Source organism: Protopterus annectens, chromosome 8.part0 (genome assembly GCF_019279795.1).
Source record: "Protopterus annectens isolate FY-2018-M chromosome 8.part0, PAN1.0, whole genome shotgun sequence".
NCBI lineage: Eukaryota > Metazoa > Chordata > Ceratodontiformes > Protopteridae > Protopterus > Protopterus annectens.
The window spans coordinates 1,534,474,032-1,534,499,531 of NC_056741.1; the positions used below are offsets into that span (position 1 = coordinate 1,534,474,032).

General features: G+C 38.0%; 1 protein-coding gene across 3 annotated transcripts in view; it reads right to left on the reverse strand.

Annotated features, from left to right (window-relative positions):
• The window catches only part of USP2 (ubiquitin specific peptidase 2), a 763,545-nt gene that overhangs the window by 381,445 nt on the left and 356,600 nt on the right, over window positions 1-25,500 (reverse strand). For all 3 annotated transcript variants that reach the window (XM_044081123.1, XM_044081124.1, XM_044081122.1), the window contains one exon: window positions 23,518-24,267. In XM_044081123.1, coding sequence (XP_043937058.1) covers window positions 23,518-24,225 — 708 coding nt within the window. In that variant the 5' untranslated portion in view covers window positions 24,226-24,267. The remainder of the gene's footprint in view (window positions 1-23,517; window positions 24,268-25,500) is intronic.

Below are 25,500 nucleotides of genomic sequence, written 5' to 3' on the forward strand. Positions count from 1 at the left end.
CATGGTAACCCCAAGCTACCATATAGGTGGCAATCCACTAAGCACAGAAGAGGTTATCAAGGACCTGGGGACCCAGGTTGACAGTGGCCTTTCTTTTGACACTCACATTGCTAAAGTGGTTAGAAAGACCTTCTACATTGCCCACCTGATCATGAAGAGATTCACATCCAGATCTAGTGAGGTCATTGTTCCCCTGTACTCTTCACTTATCAGACCAATGATCGAGTACAATGCCCCATTCGGGATGTATCTCACCCGACATCTGCAGCAATTGGAGAGACCCCAAAAGTTCCTCACCAAAAGGATAAAGGGACTCCAAAATCTGTCATATGCTGCCAGATTGAAGAAACTCCAGCTCTATTCAGTTGCATACCATCTGCTCAGAGGTGACATGTGCCTGACATACAAGGCCATGTCCAACCCGGAAATAATGGACATGCTCCACCTCAAAAAATCCAAATCCACCAAAACCACTAGAGCAAACAACTTAAACCTTAGCACGGATATAAATAGGATGTGCTGGAGGGATAGATTTATCACTCAGAGACTCCCTATGCTGTGGAATAAAATCCCGGTCCATGTGAGGCAGCGCACCTCGCTGGCTCTGTTCAAGAGAAATCTTGACCTGTGGATGGGAGATCGTAGGTTTACCCCGGGAATCATCTCTGTGTCACTGCTAGACAGAGGCACAACAAACTAATGGGTACAGTATTTTTTCATATAAGGGGTGGCGTAAGCCACAAAACTTTGGGCTAGGCTTATAAATGCCTTAGGGCAGATAGCCTAGTATAAACCTATGAAACTATGAACCTATGAGAAAGCTGAAAACACACTGTCAGCCTAAATTCCTACTTCAGATTTTCTTAACAAATTTATAGCTTATAGTGAGAAACAGATATAAAGCCAAGCTACAAATCAGCTTAGGAGAAAGCCTGCAAAATGCTAACAATGCATATGGGATGGAAGATATTTAATGAAATGTTTACTGCTGAGTAGCTGTTATCTGTTTGTGGAGAAGACGGATGGCTGTGGGCAGTTTGAAGGCAATGCTATCATGGAACATGACTGCCAGAAAATGGGTGCATTTGTTACTTTCTCTGTGGTAGCATTGATCACTAGTGAAATAAAGTTACAACGACAGAAACTGGGAATTTAATTAAAAAATGGAGAAATAATACAAATGTAGCTGGAAAATATCTGAAGCACTCGGTGCAAAATGCATTCTGATTCGGAAGTTAACTGGTTACTTCAGTACAAATCTGAGGAATACATTGCTGAAAGGGAAAAACTGAAAACTGGGAGTGGGGGGACTGAGGACTAATAAGGCCCTTTGTAAGTGAATAGAAACCCCTATATGAAAATCACCCATTAGACAGTAAGTAATCAATGATGAAAAAAATAGGAAGGATAGCACCCAATGGAAGCTTCCAGAAGTCCAGAGCACACAAGATGAACATAAATCAAACAGTGTTACTAAAACATGGGCAAACTTTATTCTGGTTTGGTGACTTAGTATTCCTACCAGAAAATGATCATCTCTTTCAAATGGGGCGGTCTGTAAAACATGCCAGTGAAGAATGTATACATGTATATTATTAGATATAAATCTACAGGAAATATGGTTACTCATTAATTTGTTATAATGTTGATGCAGAGTAAACAAGGGCCCTCAGCACTTCCACAATGCACTACAGTGTCTAATCCTACAAACTAAAAGCTTGTGTGTCAGCACTTAAACTGAAGTGATGAATTAGTTCTGTCTCTTTTGGTAAAGCAAATGCTACAGGACTATTCACTAGTTACTGAATTGAATGAGATATTCACTCTACTGGTTTGATGCATGAAACAGCAGTACTTGAAAGTTTAAACTTAGACCAATCTCTGGAAAGCAGAAAGTAATGGAACTGAGATATCTGGTTTGTTCTTAAAATATAACAATCCCTGCCAGATCCCTAAAGTACAGAGGACAATGATCAGTACAGAGTTGGACCTAAAGAAGGTGACAGGACATAGGTAGTTACCTTGGTTATTAGAATTGTGCAGAATGGTTTGGGTACTTGGGATTTCAGGAGTTAACTTAGGAATGCTATGATATACCTGCTTCAAACTTTGAACGTCATTTGCCTGAAGGCAGAAAGAGACTATAAACCTATATAGTCTGCCCTTTTATCTGCATTTATCATTCTTCATTTGCACAGTCCCCAACTTCTTCTTTACCCTTTTTCAACTAGTCCCATGTCCTTTTGAATGTCCATGTGGATTCCCTCTGATTACCAATGTCAGGAAATGCCCTTTTCCCCACTGTAGTGCAATCTTGGAGTTGGTATATATAAGTAGGGGGGGGGGGTGGAGGGCTTCTCCCCCACCTGTGTGAGTTTGAGATACTGTGGTGTACATTACATAAGAGAATCTTGGCCAACTTTCTCCTTTCCCTGTGAAACACATTCACAGATGGGAATGCTCATTTAACTGAACATTAACTGTTTTTTGTTCATTGAAGAGCTGTTTGCTGAATTGCGATTTCTACAAACTGATAAACACCTGGTACATAGTTACTTTCCAGTCTCATCCCCAAAGTTTCTTTATTTGTAATCTCTCTCTCTTCTTGTGTCAGAAATCTTATATCTTCCATTATTATTATGTCAACATCACACTTACTACACCAACTTAGGATGCTTATTCTTCTACTTATATTTCTGATACTATTCACATTTACTGAAATGACTCTACAGTTATCATTATGTCAATGTTGTAACTTACCAGAAATTGTGTCAATTTCAAGTATTTATCTCATTTGCATTATCCATTTCCTTTATTTTTCTCTTTACACTTAACCCTTTAAACTTTTTTTTCTATCTTACTCTTTTGCCAATAAAATTTGTTTTCCTTATTTCAGAACTTTCTTTATCTTCTATTTCATTTTTCTCTTTATCCTTATATTTATGTTTACCCTGATCTTGATTCCCTCTTCTATATTATCTTTTGTTTCATTTTTATTTTTGTCCTTTTCTTTATTTTTATGTTGATCTTGCTACCCTTTCTTTTCAGCTTTTATTGGGATGATTTCTTCTATTTGCATTCTGCCCTCTCTTTTGTTTACTTTGTCAACACCTTTTTTTTTCTCTAGTTTACAATCCATCCATAATTGCACAATTTTGTTATATTTGTAACATTTTAATTTGCACTTTTTTGCATCATAACCTGTTTTCCCACAAATATAACATTTTTATTATCAGTTACTTATCAAATTATCTTTTCCACAGGAAAAAAAAACATGTTTTTGGTTGTCCCTGATATTTTGCAACACCTTTAATACCTTCTACATTTATCATACAAGGGATATGAACATTTTTCTTTCTCCACTTTCTGTACAGTGAAAGTCCCAACCCCCAGTCCATTATCCTCTGTTATAGACTTTACTAATGTCCATAACTTCTTTACAAAATTTGATTAAATGTCTCTTTAAAGTCTCTTTTTCAACTTCAATTCAAATTTGAACATGTACTCTCTTTTTTGTTGTCTGTGAAATGCTTACATTTGATTACAAGTCTTTTTCTTCTCATACTCCCACCAAAAAGTCCAGAACAGAACCAGTCTCAAAAATAATTTCGCAAAATCTCTCTTTTTTGAATAAGAATAAAATATCCTACCTCCTGAGCCTTCACACCTAATGGGGCATTAAATTATCCCAAATTTCATACCTATTTCTTTTTCTTCTTTGTTCTGAATTATCACCATAAATTTCTTTCGACTGTTGACATTTCCTTCCCTGTGTTCATCTCTCATCACCTTACCTTTGCTTCATTTTTCAACAGTCTCGGCATATGATTCCTTTGTCTGGCAATCTTATTTCAAAACAGCTTCTGATTCCTTCAGTTGAATTTTGTCCTTAATTTCACCCCATGAAACATCTTTTCCACTCTGTGGCTGACTCTGCAGTAACAATTCCACAAACTATCATCATGCAACACTTCAAATTGGAGGGTTGTAATAACATATCCATCATCCTCAGAATTTTGTAGGGTTTCAAACACTGCATCAGCAATTGCCTCTGTGCTCTCCGCCATCTTCTATCTCCTAGAGAGATGTTCTCCCAGCCACCACTGCACTAGGAATGGAACACGCAATCTCCTAATGAGTAGGGTTTTTTTAATTGATATATACATTACATATTATTTACATATTTACATTATTTACATCTATTTACAAATCTCCATACATTATCAACTTCAGTTTAAGCATTTCCTCCCCACCCTCCAGTCTCAAATATCAAGTCACAAAAGTCTCTTTATTAATTAAAATAAATGCTCTTACCTCTTTTGCTTTGATACCCAGAGGTGCTATGACAGAATCCCAAACCTCATACCTGTCCAAATGTCCTTTTTTACTGCTCACATGTACTATATACTCCTTTTTTGATTCATTTATTTCTTTCTTCCTTGCTCCTTCTCCAACAGTTTGTGCATACGTTTTTGACTCTAGAACTTTTTTCTGGCATAGTCTCTTCTTCTCCCTTTAATTCTTCTATTTTTTCCATGATGTCACTCCATGAAATTGCTGCTCCACTTTCTTGCTCACTTTGGTTTCCCATTTCTTCCAAATAATCATCCCGCAGCCCCCCACCATCCCGACTGGAGGGTTGTAATTATGCATTTTTCAGAGGTGACTGCCTCTACTTCAAACAATCTCCTCTGAAAGTTTTCCCCTGAATCCATCTCAGTTACAGCTGCAATCTCCTTTTCCTCAAATGCCATTGTTCTTTCTGTACCCACATTACTGGAAAAAGCTTCTAGTATTCTACCATTTCCACTACATTTTCAGCAAAAAGCTGAATCGGCCATGTTTCCTCCCTGCTCCTCCTGGCTGCCTCTGTGCCTGGACAGGAAACAGGAAATCAGGGTGTGTAACACCCAAAGCCTTCCCCCGACTACCAAGAGTAGAGGGAAGTTCCCCTAACCCCTCACCAAATTTCCCCTAGTAGTATAATTACCACATCTGTTTTTTTCCTGAAAAGATGCTCCTAGCCTAGTGGGACTATTCCAGTTAACAAAGGATAAAAAACATAAAATAAAGTATCCATGTCCAAGGTGGAGGACTCCACATGAGATTCTATGTACTTCCTCTTGCATGTAGTCTTTCATAAAAATCCTGGAAAGAAAGAGTCCAGGGAGGAGGAAGACTACAATCTGGATAAGAGACTGGCATCCTGTGGAGGCCATCTGATGACCGACATGATGGATCAGAATGGGAGGCAGGCCCATTGCAAAAGAAAGTTTAGCCAAGTAAACCATAGTCTGAATTACCTCTGGCATGGGCTCATGCATTGATGACTGTATGGCAAGCTGCAGGACCTGACATGACTCTAGTCCTGACGGTGAAGTCAATGCAAAGCAAAAAAAAATGAACTTAGCAATGTACCTGTATAAAACTTTAATAACTCAAAATATGAAAGCAACAAAGCTTTCTGGTCACAAGCCCTTCTTCAGTGCATGGTTTGTGACCTGAAAGCTTTGCTGCTTTCCTATTTTGAGTTATTAAAGTTTTCTACCAGTACATTGCTTAGTTTGTTTTTTGCTCTGTTTGCACCTTGTACAAATTGTTGCTTTACTTTGACTCTTGTTTTAACTTTTTTTGGTGGAGTCAATATAACCAAGGAGATGCAGACCACTGAGGACAGGACAAATCTTTACGCCAAAAGTATTAAATTTAACATCAAAGTTTACTATATAGACATTGGTATAACAAAAGGAAAACATAATAAAATTGTATCCTTTTTGTATGTATCCTGTCTCTGAACAGGCCAAGAGATCAACCCATGCTTCAGTCAGAGTTGAAGGTCCACCATAGAGGTCTAGAAAAATAGGTTTTGCAACAATATAATTGGCAGTGAAATCAAAAAAGGCATAGCTATGATGCTGAAGCAGTGCTCCTAGGTGCTGAGGTGAGAATTGGCCTGAAGAATATGAGATCAAGACCCCCATCCCCACACTGTTAATGGATCAGTCAGCATCAGGACAGCAAGGTCAAAAGCATGAGTCCTGAAGATAGACCACTGATATCAACAGTGAGGTCAACTGGTTGACACTGGGACTTGAAGCATGTTTTGGGAGGAAAGGACTGGCGCTACCCCTTAGAAGTCTGGAACAGAAGTGGGTCAGGTGCCACTGATGTTAGTGGAGTTCAAGACCTAGAACCCGATCTGTTGGATTTAAAAAAAAAGTCTGACACATTTTTTGTAATCTAGCTGGACAGTTAGGGATTTACAATGTGCATTAGATACTAAAGAAATGGGCCTGGGGTCCTTGGCTTTGGTTTGGATGACACTGAACCCATCCTCCTAGGACAGACAGCAGCAGGACGGGGTGTCTTTTGACCTAATTCACAGGGAAATCCTGTTTAGCAGACACAAACACAAAATCTACTTTCTCAGGAGACTCCACCCTAGGATTTTTTTTATTCTTTACCACAGTGAGCTTTCTCCTTGGGGGAAGGCCTAGCCTAGAAGTTGATGGGGAAGTCCTAGAATCAGAAGCTGGAGTTGCTCTTAACTTTTCTAATTTTGATCAGTGTTTACGTTCCTACAGGTTAGATAGCACAAATAATACACAAAGTGCACAATTTTCAGAAAGGTGTGCCTTCAGATAAGCACTTCTTGAATCCTTCTCTTTGCCCTAGGGGCAATGTAAAGATGGTCACATTAACGAATAATGCCAAACTGTGCAAAGGCAACAGTTTAAAAATTAAGTAACACTGACTTTGCCTATTACAATCTAAACCAACAACTTGAAGAACAAACCACAACAGCAATCATTAACACCACAAAAAAAAAAAAAAAAAGAATACAAAGTAACTCCAAAAAGTGCAAAGAGATGGGAGGACTTGTCTAACACTGACAGAAAAAAGGTAGGCATTCATCTAGAAAACTGATAAAAGTGAAAGAAAAATCTGATCTGAATCCTGAAGCATCTGTGAGAAAACATGGAACAAATCACAACTACTGGAAAGGTAGCGGCCAAGGAAGTTTATAGTATGACAAACATCAAGCGAGGCTGAAGAGATTTGGAAAAGGGGCATTAGGTAAGAAGGATGAAGATGGGCTTTGGTGGACAGGAAAACTTTTATGGATTTAGTTGCTAAATATCTGCTGGTGTTGATCTTGCAAGTGATGGAGCTGAAACTCCTAAGTCAGAGTTTAAAAGTCCCTTTTGGTCACCAGTGTTTCCATTACTTTACTTTGCTATTTGTAAGAAACAGATTTCAGGGTATTTACAGTAATCTAAACCACGGTAGTATTGCATACTCCAGTTAACAATTAGATTGTCACAGCTATTACATTGTACAAACTAGGGCATAGTATAATTAAAAAAATGTGAGAACACTGCAGAGGTATTGTTGGGTTTACTTAGTGACTAATCTCATACTTCTTCATTTACTGAGCCAACATACTGCAACAAATTAAACACCTGTGTTCTTTTTTTAAAAGGAACTTGTAACAAGACTACAAGCATTCTCGCTGCAGGCTTAGAGTGTTCTTCTGTGGTTATTCAAGTTCATCCTCGGACATCTTACTATGTACTCCATCTAACATTTTTTTTTTGCTGTTTCAGCACGTGAATCACAGGTGAAAGTGAAGATGTGCAGTACTGCCTAGAGCTTGTCACTGTTCTCTACTGTATTTACAAAATATACATTGCTGAGTTTTATATTGTATTTTGAAATGTTAATTAGCTGAAACAAGCTTATGATAAAAAGGGATGAAAGTAGAAGCAGCGGCCCCTTTTCTCCTGCCTTGAAAGTTCTGTTAATCTGAGTGATCTGGCATTCATGCCCTCAAACACACACACACACACACACACACACACACACACACACACACACACACACACGCACACATGCACACATTTGTGGGTTATTTTTAACAGAAATAGGAATAAGAATTCTCCCTGCTATAAATGTAACATAAAGCTAACTTGAAGTTAAAGGATGTTTCCATAGGGAGCCATTTAAAGCCTAAGTAAAACATGTCAGATCAATATAGCGTGGAGTATCATGCTGCAAAGTTCTGGATGTTCCCAATACATCCCTAAGCTTTCCAGCCTGAATTTTCAACATGTTCAATTTTTATTTATTTATTTTATTTTACATTTGTTAACCGGGCTACTCTAGCTGGATATATTTCAATTTTCAGTAGAGGCCTGGGGAGAAAAGCTCCACACAGATATACAAAGTATAAAATATTGTTACATGGTGAAAAAGGATTAAAAAAAACAAAATAAAAACAGGTAGTTAATACATTCTTGAGATAAAAATACTTGAGAAAAGTTACAGTAAAACAGAGTAAAGTTTAAAAGAGCTAGAACAGATATAATACAGTAAGAGTTATGTACAATAGATAAAAACACCTGAGAAACAGTACAGTGAGCAGAATATAGCTTAAGACAGTTCAAAAACAGAATAGTAAGAGTTATGTACAATAGATCATATGAGATAGAATTATTTAAACACTAAGTTGATTAGAGTTTAAAAAGAGTCAGTCTTATTTACAAGACAAAAGCATGTAGAAGTTTGGAAGTATGGCAAGAAGAGGAAGAAAGAGGGGTGAAGAGGATGGTTAGTCAGGGTTACTACAAGGGCATAGCCAGTGCATTTGGAGGTGTTTTCTAAGTTTTTGTTTAAAGAGTGGCAAGGATGTAGTTAGAGTTAGTTCAGTGGGTAGTAGGTTCCAGTGTTTTCCTGCTGTGTTGGTAAACAGAGAGTCACCAGCTGCATTATTAGACTTTGTTAAGCTGGCAAGAAGTTTGCTAGAAGAACGTAGGGAGTTCAGATTATTATATGGGTCTATGAGTTTTGAGAGTATAGGGGTATTATTGGGTTGGTAAAATATCTTGTGGGCAATTGTGAGTTGGGGGATAATCAGATGGTTTTGGAATTCAAGCCAATTTAGTTGTCTAAGATTTGAACAGTGATGGGTTCTGAAGGGATTACCAGTAGCGAATCTAGCAATGTTATTATAGGAGGTTGCTAATTTGTTAAGGTTGGTAAATATAGGAGAAGCATATAGGAGGGTTGAGATTAGATGGGAGTGAGCAATCTTGGCTCTGGCTGCTGAAGTTAAAAAGGGTTTTATTCTGTATAAGGAGCCTATTTTTCTGTTTACTGTTTTAATGGTATTGTTTATATGGTAATCAAATGAGAGATTATTATCAATGGTTATTCCTAGAAGTTTAGTGGTAGTGTCAGGGAGAATGACAATACCATTATTTGAAGAGATTGAAAAGTCTAAGGGGGAAGACCTAGTAGTGGGTGTAAAGAGAAGGAGATTTGTTTTTCTAGCATTAAGAAGGAGACAGCATTTGGTAAACCATGTTTCTACAGTTTTGAAAACTTCTTGAGTAAGAGAATGTAGTTCAGATGGAGAGGTTGATGAGCATATTAGTGTAGAGTCATCTGCATATTAAATACAGGTGGCTTGTGGAATTGCTACATGGAGATCATTAATAAATAAGGAGAAGAGAAGTGGTCCAAGAATAGAGCCCTGAGGGACCCCAGTGGTAACAGGTAAAAAGGATGAGACCTGATTTTCCCACAGGACTGCTTGTTGTCTATTGCTGAGGTATGATGTGAACCATTTTAAGGCCAGAGAATCAAAGGAAAGAGATTCCAGAATACTGATTAAGAGGGTATGGTTAACCATGTCGAAAGCTTTAGAGAGGTCAATGAAGAGTGCAGATGAGAGAAGGTTTTTTGTTACGGTTTCTATTGATGGTATCTGTGAAGGACAGAAGGGCAGTAGTGGTACTATGTGATGTTCTAAAGCCATGTTGACAGTGTGCTATTAGGTTGTGTTGAGAGAGATGGCATAGAAGTTGTTTGTGAATGCCTTTTTCCATAATTTTTGCTAGGGGTGATGAGAGCAATTGGCCGATAGAGTAATCATTAGAGTTCCCGCCTTTATGTAAGGGGATAATGTGGGAGATTTTCCAAATATTTGGGATGGTTCCTTCTTGGATTGTCCTATTTATAAGGACAGATATAGGGTAAGCAGTTTCCTTAGCTGCTTTTTGGAGAAATTGGGAAGGAAGTTGGTCAGCAGATGGAGTACATGGCTTAAGTTTTACAATAAGTTTATAGATGAGAGAAGTAGAGATGGGTTGTAGTTTGAATTTTGAGAAAGAGTGTGGTAAGTCGATGGGAATGCTGGAGTTTTCTGAGGTAAGTTGAGTAGCTAGAGATTGTATAGTGTCAGTGAAGAAAGAGTTAAAGGTATTGGCAGTTAGATGGGGAGTATTTGGATCTGCATCAAGTGGGGTGGGTGTTCAGGAGTTACCTGGGCAAAGGAGCTTATTAATGCAAGACCAGAACTGTTGGGGATTATTTTGATGAGTTTGCTGAAGTTTACAATAGTAGTTTTTTTTTATCTGTAAGCATAGCCTTTTTTGTGCTGTTTCTAAGCTGTCTAAAGTATAGGTGATCAGAGCTATTTCTATAGTTCTCCATTTAGTACAGACTTTGTTCCTAAGTAGAATTTGATTCCTAGTTTCATTAGAGAGCCATGGGGATGGGTTAGACTTCATTCTAATGGCACGTTTGGGAGCATGCTTATCCAGGATAGATAAGAATGCAGTGTTAAAATACTGTACTGCCTCTTCAAGTGGGAGGGATTTTAATGGGTTCCAGTTGCATGCTTTAAGGTCAGTTTGAAATAATTCTGCCTTAAAGTGTTTGGTAGAGCGTGCTGTCCTAATGATGGGGAGGTTTGGGAAGTCTTTCTTTTCTCTAGTAATGTAGGTCAAGGGATGATCACTTACATCATCAGGCAGGGTTCCTATTTTGTAAGATTGTTTCACTTTGTTTATGAGACTCCAGTCCTTACAAAATAGTTAACAATTTATAGCAGACACCAGTAATTTAAAGTTAATGCACTCATAAGGTTAAATTTAAACATACATATACTGTAGGATAACACCTACACTGTGAGGCTGAAATGTAGAGGGTCCAGGAAGATCCTGAAGGGCTTTAAGTTGAGTTTCCCTACTATTCAGTAGGATATTATTAGCCTTACAGGGCTTCAAATAGAGGGACCGGCTGTGACTCCACACAGGACTTAGAGGACTGTGAGGTTGAAATGTAGAGGGTCCAGGAAGATCCTGAAGGGCTTCTAAGTTGAGTTTCCCTACCATTCAGTAGGATATTATTAGCCTTACAGGGCTTCAAATAGAGGGACCGGCTGTGACTCCACACAGGACTTAGAGGATATACTGTGGTATAACACCTACACTGTGAGGCTGAAATGTAGAGGGTCTAGGTAGATCCTGAAGGGCTTCTAAGTTGAGTTTCCCTACTATTCAGTAGGATATTATTAGCCTTACAGGGCTTCAAATAGAGGGACCGGCTGTGACTCCACACAGGACTTAGAGGATATACTGTAGGACAACACCTACACTGTGAGGCTGAAATGTAGAGGGTCCAGGAAGATCCTGAAGGGCTTCTAAGTTGAGTTTCCCTACTATTCAGTAGGATATTATTAGCCTTACAGGGCTTCAAATAGAGGGACCAGCTGTGACTCCACACAGGACTTAGAGGACTGTGAGGCTGAAATGTAGAGGGTCCAGGAAGATCCTGAAGGGCTTCTAAGTTGAGTTTCCCTACTATTCAGTAGGATATTATTAGCCTTACAGGGCTTCAAATAGAGGGACTGGCTGTGACTCCACACAGGACTTAGAGGGGTCCACACACCACCCGGAGAGCTAGGGACGTTTGGCCAGAGCAGAGGGATTTTAAAAATGTTATATAGTACAATCAATGTTATATAGTACAGCTGAAGAACCAGAATGATGCAGTTCATGTCATGCACTACATTACTGGCTTTATAAATGAAAGTTATTATTCACCATGGTACTACAGCTTGTAATCTACATCTATATGCATTAAGTTCAGTATCACACACAAAAGACAACTCAGCACCAACCAAGTTCTCCTAAGCTCATACTCCTCCCCTCACTTCTAGAATGCACCACATGCTCTCCTGTTTCTCCAGATCAGCTTTTCCTTTCTTCTCTTTTTCCATTAAGAATGTTAGCATGTTCCTTCACTATATGATCAATCAGGTCTCTCTGCTGGGAATGCATAAAAGACTGAATGAATTTGGAAGGGTAAGATGAAGTGGAAAGACTTATGGCATGCTCATAACTTTTTGCATCTTACATGACCCAAGCTTTCACTTCAACTTCAGGGCAGAATCACCATCTACTAATCTTGGGTGGATTCAAGACAAAATCTTGAAGAATAGCATGGTTCCAAAGGATGACAAGAATTTGGAGATGACATTCAGCTTAGTATTTTGTAAAGGTTTGCAGTGAAGCCTATGCAACAGCTCCCCAGATATCGCTGATAGCATAATTTCTAAGAAAGAGTAAGAAAGTAGAAACCATCCTTGTGGAATGGGCCTTTGGTTTACTTGGCAGAATTTTACAGTATTCTGACCAGCAAAAGGTAATCCATTCTGTCAGCCCCCCAGACAGACTGTTTTACAAAAGTTTTGACCAGTTCTGTGAGAAGCAGAGGAAGAGCTGATCATCATTTTTAGGGTCTTTCATTCTATATACAGACCATATAAAGCTGTCTATGGACATTAAGAAAATTTAGCCTGTATTTTCCTGTTCTTTTTTATTAGAAAACTAGGGGAAAAAATTATTATTTTGATAAATTTATTGAGATTTAGCAGTGTTGCTACCTTTGGCATAAAGGCAGGATTGATATGTAGGCATTCCCTGTCTTTATGAAAAACAGTGCAGGGGAGATTTTGACAGCAGAGCTGTAGTTCAGATTGAGACCCTTCTGCTTGAAGTGATAGCCAATAAAAACAAAGTTGTCCACTCTAAAAACTTGATATCTGCTGAAGCTGCAGGTTCAGTCAGTGGCAGAGTTAACTTCCTAATACAAAATTTGACCCAAAGGAAGTACAAGTTCTCCAAGAGGAAGTTTAAGGATGCAATAGAGAAGGGGTTTAAACCTTAATGAAAGTTACAAATAGCCATTAAGAAAACCTACATAACTGAATAGTTAGAGCCTTTATCAACAATACTGGCTAGGAAATGTAAAAATACAGGCATAGGGTACACTTAAAGGTCAATTACCTGTTTAGTCACCCACAGGAAAAACTAACTGCATAGAGTTGCAAGCCTATTTAACAGACAGTTTTTGGGTTGCTGGACCTAGACCACCCTAGATGGGAACGCTGGGTCCCTGGCCATAAATAAAGTTGGAGAGACCATGCAGCCAATTTGAAAATTTGAAAGTCTAAGTAAGGCTTGCCAGATAGATGAGTTGTAGACAATTGTGACGTCTTATGGGAGCAGACTTCTCCAAAAGAAAAGGCCACAGAAGTAGGAACTTCATTTGTCAGGTCCAGGAAGAGGCTACAAGAATGACCTTGGCCTTGCTCATTTTGGCTTTCTACAAAACTATCGTTATCAAGATGAATGTGGGAAAGCATATAAGAGAGATGCATGCCAATGATGAAATAAAGCATCCAGGGATGCATGTCTCTTTGCAGGGATTAGGGTGAAAAAGCTGCTACACTTAATGAGGGCTGTGGAAGCAGATGTAGGTCACCCTAGTGGCAAAATATCAAGTTCACTGTTGACTGACAGAAAGACCACTCATGGGGTGTCAGCAAACACCAAACAAGCTTGTCAGCAAGAGTGCTGCCTGTCTCAGCATATCTGTCTCTGTGACAAAGTGATGAATTGACATGGCGCATTCCCATACTCGCATAGTTTCCAGACATGTAAGAAATGAAGGGGTTATCTTTGTTTATTTACTTACCACACCATTGCCATATATTTTTTTTTAATACTTATATAAAATTATCACTTATGACACAGGCACACTTACATTTATATAAAAGTAATCAAACCATATTAACAATTTCACATTTACAAACATTATAGAATATATAACACGTGTAATATAAAATCTAAGCAATGTTGGCTAAATTATTCAGTTACTGCTTCTCTTAATGCTCCTCCAAAACATTTGCATGCATGTATTCTTCTCATAATTTCCACTTTTCCTGTGTAATTTACTCCTACCATTTTCTAAAGATCCAATTTGCTGTTTGTTTATCTCTGGTACAATACTCATTACTTCAAGTATAGTTGGTTTAGATTTTGATTTTGATTTTTAGTAAGTGCTTTTTTGGCAGCCACCAGAATTAAACTTAACAAGGTCTTACTGTATCTAGGCAATGCAGATCTTGTATCCCAGTTCAAAAAAATAATTTCCTTAGTTACACTCATTTGCTCACCCAGCATTCCTGACAAAGTACTCTGTAGGGATTTTTTAAATCTGCCAACATTACACTCCCAAAGATGTTCCCCATTACCTCTTCCCCATCACACCTCCAACATTTGAAATCTACCTGAGGAAAAATTCTATGGAGTCTGCTTAGGGTATTAAAGTATCCATGCAAACACTTTCGGCAAAAATCCTACAACTTCTGGACTTTGTAGCATATTTGGGAGACATATACATGTCCTCCTGTTGTTTCTTTGTGAATTGCAAATCTAATCTCTCTCTTCCTCTATACCTTGAAAAAAAATGAGAACTGACTCTAAACATTCCACAAGACTGAGATGTCTGTCCTTTTCTGGTTCTATCATGTACAAAATAATATCATCTGTAAATAATGTCAACTTTTCTGGAACACTGTACCAATTATATATCCCTGAAATTCTGAGACCCTTATTTTCATCACTGGTTCTAAACATAATGCAAATAACAAAAGGGAAACAGAATACCTGTGCCTGGTTCCTCCATTCAGGCATCAGTGAGGAACCCTCCTACTTTAATTTTTGCCTCTGACCCCTCATATATTCTTCTAATTAACATTATTATTGTAAGAGGAAATGCAAATCCTTCCATTGTACTTGTCATAAAATCCATTCTTTCTCTGTCGAATGCTATCTCTGCATCAAGACCTACCATGAACAGTGCTGTTTAGTTACAGTCTGCTTCCCTCTGGATCACCATTTTTTTATTAATGTGGCCAGATGTTTGCCTGTCCAACAGAAAACCACATTGATCCATATATATCAATTCTGGCATTACCTTTGCCATTCTTTCAGACATGATAGACATTACTGACATAAAGTGGTGGTGCTGCGGTAGCGTTGTCGCCTCACAGTAAGACGTTGTCCTGTTCGATTCTCACCTAGAGCGTCTTCTGTGTGGAGACATGCGTGAATGGACGTACCTTCGTTGAAGGTTGTGCATCAGAGCTGGCAACTCGGCATGTAAAAATCTACTGCCAATCATTAGTGGACCAGAGTTCTGCTGTGGCGACCCCTAACCGGGAAAAGCCGAGAGACACAACAACAACAACAGACATAAACACTTTCTAATCATGCTTTAGAATTGAGGTGGGCCTATATTTTATTATTTATTGACATTTGATTACATGGAAAGTCCAACTGGGTAGAAACCCATTTTCAGTGGAGACTCAGGGAGGGCCTCTATATGAAGTGAGTCAGAGATGGGTCTTTTCTGTCTTTAGGTATTTCAGCCACCACAGAATTTTGCCAAGATGCTGGCGCCTCCCTTCCTTCTAAAATACTGTTAAATAAAACCTTTCAGAGTTTTATCACTATCTTCCTGGAATACCATATGTTCTTGGAGACTTTCCTATAGATCGGTTATACATCACCATTTTTATCTCATCTCCTCCTATCTTGACTGTTAGCTGTTGAGTCTCATCTGCCTCGAACCTTGTCATATTTAAGTCTTCCATAACTACTCCCATTCATGATTTCCCCACTTCTCTGCTTTATACAATGTTTCATAACATCTTCAAAATATCTCTAATACCTCCACAGGATCTCTGGTTATTTTTCTTGTTATAGGCTCCCTAAGTCTAGAAACAACCCTTTCTACTTTCTGTTACCCAAGTCATTGTCCCAAAAGTTTTTGTACGGAGTTACTATAAAAAAAAAAAAACAGTTGCTAAATAGCAGTCTTTCTAAACTCATGCATATTATTCAGGTATGCCTTTATTTTCTCTTTAGCACTTTGCAACACTGACTCTTCTTGTTCTGTGACATTCCCCTTACTTTATAGTTTTTAACCTTTGTCATACCCTCTAAGTAATTCTTATTACTTCTTAACCAGGTATCTTTTTCTTTTATTTCTACCCTGTTTTTTTAACTCCACTTTCATTTCATCCCACTCACTAGCTATAATTTCTGAAGCACTTTCTAAATTCCGTAATAACCCCTGGATTATAATTTCTACTATCCATGCCTTAAATTCCTCTCTTTTTAACAGGTAGCTAAGGAGGTACCAATGTCCCTTCTTTAAATCATTACTTTGCATTTTTATCTTGGTTATTGGATGTGCATCAAAGTTCTGAATTAAATGGACATGTTCTTTTGAAATATAATTTCTATTAAGTCTAGCCTAGTTATAGTACCTTGAGTAATAATATGTGAATTTTCTCCAAGTTTTTGCTGCTGAATTCATCTCTTTAATACTACATATTTTCATAAATTTCTTCAGAAATCTACCCGCTGTTTTATATTCTCCCATCTAGGACTCCAGATACATCCTCACTGTTGCAAATCAAATTCCATACCTCACTTGCAAGTAATATTCCCTGCTGAAAGCTGATTACTCCTCCCAGTTTTTTTCCAGTTTTTTTTAAGTTCCAAAACAGCAGTTTTGGTTGGAATATAAATACATGTGAGTGTAATGTTCAGCACTTGCCAGTAGCCCCTTACTACTACAAATCTGCCATTATTAACTTTTTTCCTCTTATATCTCTACTGGAGATCCTCTGGCAATTAATATAAATAATCCTTCTATCCTTTGTCCCTGATATTCTGTAGAATATCCATCCTGAAATCCTTTCTTCATCAAATGTACATGCTCATTTCTTCCCAAAAGTGTCTTTTGTAGCATTGCTATTTGCACTCTGCCTTTCTTAATATAATTAAGTATTCATTCCTTTTTGTCTATACCCATGAGACCAGTGACATTCCAAGATAATATGGGAAGAGTCATCATTATGGTGAGAAGTCATTATTCCCACCTATTATATATGGCAGCTTTTTAAATGTCTAATTCCAACTTTTGTGATAAATGTGCCCATTAATTTTAGCACTTTAATCCTTTATACTTTTTTTCCCCTATCATCAACAATGGAACTTATATCACATTTTACAAGACTTTCCGTTTCAATAAAAACCCTTAGAAAAAAAAAAAAAACGACACACCCCTAGAACCTATTAATTTAATAGAAACACACATCTTCAAATAATGAAGTTTAACCCTCCTAATGGAACATTTATATCAAATAAACACTTGCTACCACAGGCACTAGTTAACCTGAAATTGAGGTTATCTACGCTTGGACACGTTATTTCTTGTGCTTCTTCTTAAAGTTTTTGTCTTTTGTTGTTTTATCTTTGTTCCCCCTTCCCAGATGTGAAAACTATTTCTATACTTTCAGAAATCATTAACTTTTAGCAATGAAGAAACCATTGTTCTGTCTTTTATTGTCCTATTATCAACTTGTTTCCATGGAAAAAGTAAGAGAACAAAAGATAAATAAAGTCCTCTGCTGCAGCCTGAAAGACAATCTGAAACATTTACTGGGAAGGGAAATTTTTCCATTATATTCAGTGTTATCATATTTACTTGTTTCCACTTAAAATTTGTTATTAGACTAAGCCAAGGGTCTTAATCCAGAATTTCACCTATGCAGAAGTAAGAGAAAACATATCGGCTCTACATATATTATGATCTGTGTGCTTTTAAACCCACCTCAACAAATCAAGATTACAGCGTATACATTAAATATACTTTTGCCTAGCTCTTCTTCTCTTTTTGCACTGTAATGCCTACATTTTAATACTCAAAAAGGAAGAAAGAAATAGAAGAGGAAGGAAAAAAAGGCATCTGTTTGCTTTAGTAATTTTAACACATACAAGAACAGCTAAAAATACTTTACTATAAAATAATTTATATTGTGAAAAATTTCATAGATAATACTGATAAGAAATAAATGTTTTACTTAGTTACCTTTTTCCTTCCTTCTTCTCTGTGTGTCCTTCCAAACATTAATGACATAAAATGGGGCAAGTGCCTTACAGTTCCAGACATCTTTAACAAAGTTAACAAAAGTCCACTCTTTCCACTTATCCTTATACAGCCATATTTCATAAATGTGATCAATGCTTTGCAGTCTAACATTTATTCATTAATTTCCATGTTGCTGGGTTTAGTCCTGTTCATCTTCATCTCCCAAATCCAGATTCAGGTACAATTCCACAGTGCTCCCTACGGTTGCCACCTATCCATTTTTTTTGGACTATCTGGAAATCAAACTGATTGTCCGGTAGTCTGCAAAAACACTGTACAAACTCTGGTATTCCGATTCAAGAAAGAAAACAGACTACTGGAGTTTGTAAAATTGGCAGATTTACTATGCTTTTTTCTAGAAAATCATAGTAAATTGACAGAAAGTAGGCATCTGGAATGGAAAAAGAGGGCATTCTCATCAGATGATGTCATGAAGATGTCACAAAATGGGTGGAACTTGGACAGGAGAGGGGGTGGAAATGGGCAGGGTTACAAGTGAGGCAAGGACTGTGGCCTTGGTCTGCTTTTAACCACAATGAAAGGTGGCGACCCTAGTGCTCCTGGATCTTCTGGTCAACTTATGTGCTTTTGTCTGTTTCTCAAGCATTTTTCTCTAAAACAGTGGAAAAGGATTTACTGTCAAAGTCTGGTCATGTGGTTTATTATCATAAGAATGAGAAGCAGAGTCCCCTTCTGCTTGATATCTCATTTTCTGTTGAACAACCTTTTGTTTTTCCTCCTTAGCCAGGTTCTGTTTCAAGGAATCATTTTGATCTTATAGGAAAAAAAGATTCTTAAGAAAGCTGGACACAGCAGCTTAAATCTCACCTGCTTCTCACCATTCCCTGATTACTGGAATAAATTTGTTTCTCTTCTGCCTAGTGTACACTGAATAATCATTTTCCACAAACACTGTACTATTTCTTAAGTTTCAATAATTTGCCTTTTGCCACAGTTTTATTAGGATCAACTCTTTCTGCTGATAGGTTTGCATTTTTACTAATATAGGTCTTAGCTGCCTTCTTATGACCATATTTGGACCATTAACATGGTGTGCCCACTCAGCAGTTCCTGACTGTGGAACATTTGCAGCAAGTAGTCCCATATTCTTGTGCTAATAAGGCAGCAGAAGCTACTGCAAGACACTGTCCAAGGGGAAGACTACATTAACAGGTCGGTGAGCACAAGTGAGAACTGATGAATATGCAGTGGCTTCAACTGTGAATTCACAGTCCTCAGTGAGATTCCCAAAGATAGAAACATTTACAGCAACTAGTCCTATATTCTTGTGCCAGTTACTCCTTTAAAGGATGGAAGCTACACACTTCATATATGAAAACCCTTTCAAACCCTTTCAAACTCTACAGTTTGATATGAGCCACAAATGTTGCCAAGCATTTAGGGAACACTCACAGGGCTATGGTGAGATCAAATGGGTGGACTTTGAACTGATAATGATTGGCCCCTACTCTGAAGTCCAGGAATTTCCTAGATGCCCTGGTTATCTTTATGTGAAGGGTGGTGTCTTTGAGGCCCAGATGACAGCCAGTCAGCTTCCTGAAGACATAGATGGCTTGACTGCACCATCACAATGAGCAATTTGTGTTCTATATACTGATTTAGGCTGCTTAAATCTAGAATAAGTCTTAAACTATTCTTTTTTTGCCACAAACTGGAGCCTTAAATAAATCTCAGACACTTTCTGGTCTGGCTTGACAACTTGTATGACTCTTTTTTTTTTTTGTAACAGATTTGTAATCTACATTTTCGTTGGCACCCTCTAGTGGAGTGGACATCTGGAAGGGGAAAAGAAGTTAGACTTTCGGGCAAATAGGAATGGAAGTTTGTAGACTCCAGATGTGATCACCCTTACACATCTCTACTGTCTGATGGCCTCATGGAGGTGAAGGGATATCCAACCTCAACTGCCTACCGAGGGGGACAGTAGACAAGTCCATAAGGATTCTGTAGCGGATTCCAAGAATGAGGGTTAAGGAATACCCAATTTCTGTGGAACACCTCTGCTTCTGCCTCTGGGATGGCATCTGTTTGTGACTTCAACCCCCAATTGCCCATAGGAATTACCATCCGATCACTGCTCAAATGTTTGCAGTTTGCCTTTTTTGACCCACAACTTCTATATACTCTTTTGATTCATGGAGAGTGTCCTTTGTGAAACTGAGAACTTAATGCCATTAGCAGTGAATGTGTTTCATTCCTGCTCATTCTTCCACAGCTGGCCTTTCAGTCTGAACAGGAATGACCCACCACATGAGCCATTTGTAAAGTGACACTTTAAATATATTTGGTAATCTGCAGTGCATGAGCTTGATATTATGGCTCATCTCTATGATGGACACAGCTGCTGCTCTATCCAATGAAGTAAGAATGAGCATCATAGAAAGGGTACATTCTTTCATCACTGCTGACACCTATAAATCTAACTTTCTTCTGAGATCACTATGAGACAACATTTTCTTTATAAATCCAACCCAATGTGCATGAATAAAGACTTGTTCAATCCAAACCACAATAGGATATCTCAAAATTTAATACAATAGTCACTACCAGAAGGAGAATAATTTATTAACAAAAAAGTAAACGCTTTCATGCTCACCGGCACTTCTTCAAACATTAAAATGTTACAAAGCAAGTCTGTAAATACAAAAAAATAATCACGTGACTAGAATCAATGTGATAAGCTTCACTGACATAAAACAGGTTTTGAAAAAAAATTAAAAAAATAGAATCATTTAATCATGGAAAAGCTAGGGTACATATACTTATAATCCATTCAAGTTCAATTCTTTCTGTAATATTCATATCACCACCATGTAGAGAAACGTTAATTACTTGTAACACAAGAAACTTGAAGTAATATTCACTGCCAGCTGACATTACACATTTAGGTAAAGCATTTGTAGACTTTAATTTTTTAATATCATGAACATTTTCATGTATCCTCTCCCTAAAAGCTTTGTTGGGTTTAACAACATAAAACAGAGTATAGGATTTGCATTGTGCAAAATATACAACGTTGAAAGTATTGTAATCTGCATAACCGTTGCATATATACATTCTGCTGGTTACTGGATGTATAAAACTAGATTATTTCAATAAATGTAAGCAGTATTTACAATTTCAACAAGGATGTGTACCAATATTCTCTGATTTAACAACCACTGGTAAATTCACATTTTTGTTTTGTAACAATCATTTAAGTGATTGTGAATTCCTAATGGCAAATAGCAGGGAGGGACTATCAACTGATTTTACCAGATTATCTGTCAGTAGAATACACCACTTGCATCTGATAATGTCACAAACCATATTAACCCTTCTAGAATATGTTAAAATGAACCATACGAGTTTATGCGAACTAAGACCACCAGTGTTCACATTTGTTCCTTCTGTTTTAATATACCAAAAAAATGAGGCAGCAACTGAAGCCTTGAAACTCAACACTTCTACAGCAGTTGAATCAGTGGAGAGCTTGCTGTATCCTTTCTATAAAAAAGTCATCATTTAATTCATTAAATGCCACATCTAAGTCAGAATATTCACTCATCAGTCTAGAAGTTCACAGTGGCCGCTGTGGTGCAGTGCTTAGCATTGCCGCCTCACAGCAAAAGGTCCTCCGGTTCGATCCTTGGCTGGGGTGCATTCTGTGCGGAGACTGCATGCCCTCCCTGTGGTTGCCTGGGATTCCTCCAGGTGCTCCAGTTTCCTCCCACATCCCTAAGACATTCTATAGGTGGATTTGGACACTCTAAATTGGCCCTAGGTGTGTGTGTGTGTGTGTGTGTGTGTGTGTGTGTGTGTGTGTGTGTGTGTGTGTGTGTGTGTGTGTGTGTGTGTGTCTTCTGAGGAAGGTTGAGCGCTGGGCTGGCAACTCAACACCATAAAAACTTCACTGCCAGTCATGAGCGGACAGGTGATCCACTGTGGGAACCCCTAACCGAGAAAAGCCGAAAGACGAAGAAGAAGTCTAGAAGCTCACAAAAACTGACTATGCAAAGTATTTCTGAAAGTGTAGGACAGTTGCATACTGCATCTATCAATGTACATATTCTTACAATTTTTCCTATACAATTTAGTCTAAATATTATCAACCTTATCTCTCACTAAAGTTATATCCAAGAAGTTAATCTCTGAGATGGAGTATTCAATAAATAACTCAACATAAACAGTGGCATTATTCAAATATGAAACAAATTCAGACAGCCCAGAAAGGAGGCCAGTCCATAAAAAATGTATTGTCCACAAAACATCTATAGCATTTAACTCACTCGACTGCTGAAGACATTACTCTCCAATTGTAATAGCTCCATATTGGCATAACTGTAGGCACAAGAAATGCACATTACAACACCTTTAATCTGTAAGAATAATTGATTATTTTAAAAAGCATTGTATTCTAAAATTAATTCAAGTAAAAGGCAAAGTAAATTAATACTAACAGTTGCTCATTAGTGCAACCAGAGAGATATTGTCATACATGCTCAACTCCCTATTCATTGGATATCATAGTGAACAGGGATTTTACATCCAAAGTCACAAAATAAAAATCTCCTGAACCAGAGTGCTGCTTGTGCCATTCATACAAATTGGTCAAAAACTGTTCAGTGCTGAGAAACACAGTAGATTTATGATCTAGATGGGATTAACTCAGCAAAAAATTCAGTGTGCTGATGTGAGGTCAAAAATAGGTGCACAACGTTGCTGCTAATGCATGGCTACTAAGTCAGGAATGGTATCATTAAGAATGAAATGCTGTCTCACAGATGATAGGGTTCTAGAAAGTCCTACGAAACATTAAGGCACCTCTGTGCTTTACAGGTAGTTTAGGGAATAATAATTAAACATAAGGATACAGGTTAGTAAAGGAATAATAGTGAAACACAAGGACATTTATCATTCTCTACAGGCTAATAGGGAATAATGATGAAATTTAAGGACACCTATTATGCTCCACAGTTTGAATACAGAGTATCAATGAAATATAAGGACACCTACTATGCACAAGAATGCATCATGATGCTATACATGTTGAACAAAGAATGACCCTCCATCCTCTCAGACTTTAAGCTAAGGCCAAATTATACTGGTGTTACACACACTAAACAAATAAGTCAATAAAACACTAAATAAATAAACCATTACATACATAAACAAATAAATAAGCATCTAGCATAAACATCTGGTCTGCGGAAACGTCTGCATATGCCTGAGATGAAGTATACCATTGTTAGAAGAGTTGTTTGAAAAAGAAAATCAATCTGCGTGATAACATTTCAGAAAAAAAATTAGATACTTTAACCTAAACTGCAACAATGCTTTAGTGTTTGAGAATAAAATTTAAGTTGTAGTATTACTTACTATACTTTCTTTAATAAGTGATGGAGTTACATAATTATCTTTCTCACTGGAAAAGGAGTTTTTCCTGCTGTTTGACCTCAGTGAGGCTGTGATGACATCCTGTGTTGAGCTCCGAGAAAGTCCATAGCTTCCACCACTGCTTTTCCCATTATAAGAATCCCAGTGATCATTCCTACTGGTGCTTCTGTATGATCCTGAGAGGCTGTCTAGGTCCTGCCTGCTGCGAGACAGATTAGTGCTTCTGATGGTATCAGATTGATAGGTATCTGAAATGTGCAGGCTTTTAAAGTCTCTTGCCAAATCTGTATGGCTGCTGGATTTTCGTCTGTTTAATGATACCACTGGAGAAGGTGTGGAGAGGTAATGCTTTGGGCTGCTTCCAGTGTATGGAGAGAACCCCCCACTAAGTCCACTGGTTGATGATTTCAGTGTTGTGCGACTCAGGCTCTCACTGCGCCTGTTAAGTATATCAGAACGCAGATCTGATCTCAGGTACTGCCTCCCTGGATCCAGCTCTGAGGAAATACTGTAGTTCTTGACTCTGGCAGGACTCTGGTAGCTGGTGCTGGAAAGTCCAGATTTGTAAGAAAACTTATCAGGGCTAATGTAAGAACTGCTCAGGTTTGAGTTGTAAGAAAGACTGCTGTAGCTTCCCTTACTGTAAGATGTGCCTGGCTGCGTCTTCAAAGTGGAGTAAGCATGGGACATGTTGGAGGGTGGTTGGTAAGGTGGGGCTACAGACAGCACTGGCTGCAAATAAAAAAGAAAGAATTCATTACAACTGTATTTGTGTGCACTGAGACAATCACAAGCAAAGACAAAAAATTAACACTGCAGTCATTTAATTACAATTACACAATCCCTGGGATTCAGATAGGGCGACCTCTAGCAGAAAGCCCTGATGCAGCCACTTTCTGATGGAGGTAACCCTTTCTGATTCATAGACTGTCCCACCACAGTGATTCCATGTGGTCTGAGCAATCACCATGGTGGGCTGTCCCGACAGCTTATTGCAATACTAATGTGGCATTTTGGGGGAGCTGCATATGATAAAAACTCATGTGCCCCTCTGCAGAAATGCCTGCAGTAAGTGATTTACACAGCTAAGTGATTCACAGAAACACTCAGCTGCATACATCAGCACAACCAGCCATATTAATTAACATGGCCAAAAGTTTGCTTTCACTCATTATTTCAATGAGAGAGACCGTGTTAGAGGTGTCATGGAGTTTAGCAAAGAGGTACTGGTAGTGATATGTGTGTGTGTGTGTGTGTGTGTGTGTGTGTGTGTGTGTGTGTGTGTGTGTGTGTGTGTGTGTGTGTGTGTGTGTGTGTGTGTGTGTGTGTGTGTGTGTCAGAGTGAATGAACCTTAAAGTAAGTGTAATACCTTGATAAAGACAGGCTGGATGCCAAAAAGTTTAACATATAATGGTTTTATTCTTCCTTTTACTTGGTCAGCTGGCCAGAACCCATTTTCCTTGGAAGACTGATGTATAAAAACATCAGAAACAATAAAAAAATAATTTTTATAAAACATCCAAATAAGGACACAAATAACAATACTAGAGTATGGTAGGTTAAATTTTCACAATTTGAGGAAAACTAGTATCTTTAACTGATGTAAATTAAAGTTATGTGCTTACCTTAATGTCAGATCTGATAAGGAGATCCTCCCTTATTAATAACAGGACTAAATCAAATGGACTTTACTCAGCTTGGTATATAAAAATGTACCAATTAATTAGCACCTCACCTTTTACTTACAATGCTCTGCAAATCAGCTTCCTTTCCTGATCTCTGTTATATTTCACAAAGGTAGATCAGAAAGAGTATAGCAATCATTAAGAAAGAAAGACTACTGAAGACAGACCCGCTCATTTATATCTAATATTATGGTAAGGACATAACTATCATATCTGAGATGATGATTCTTCCTGATCAACAATAGGATAAATTATCCTCATGAGTGGGCACTTTTATGA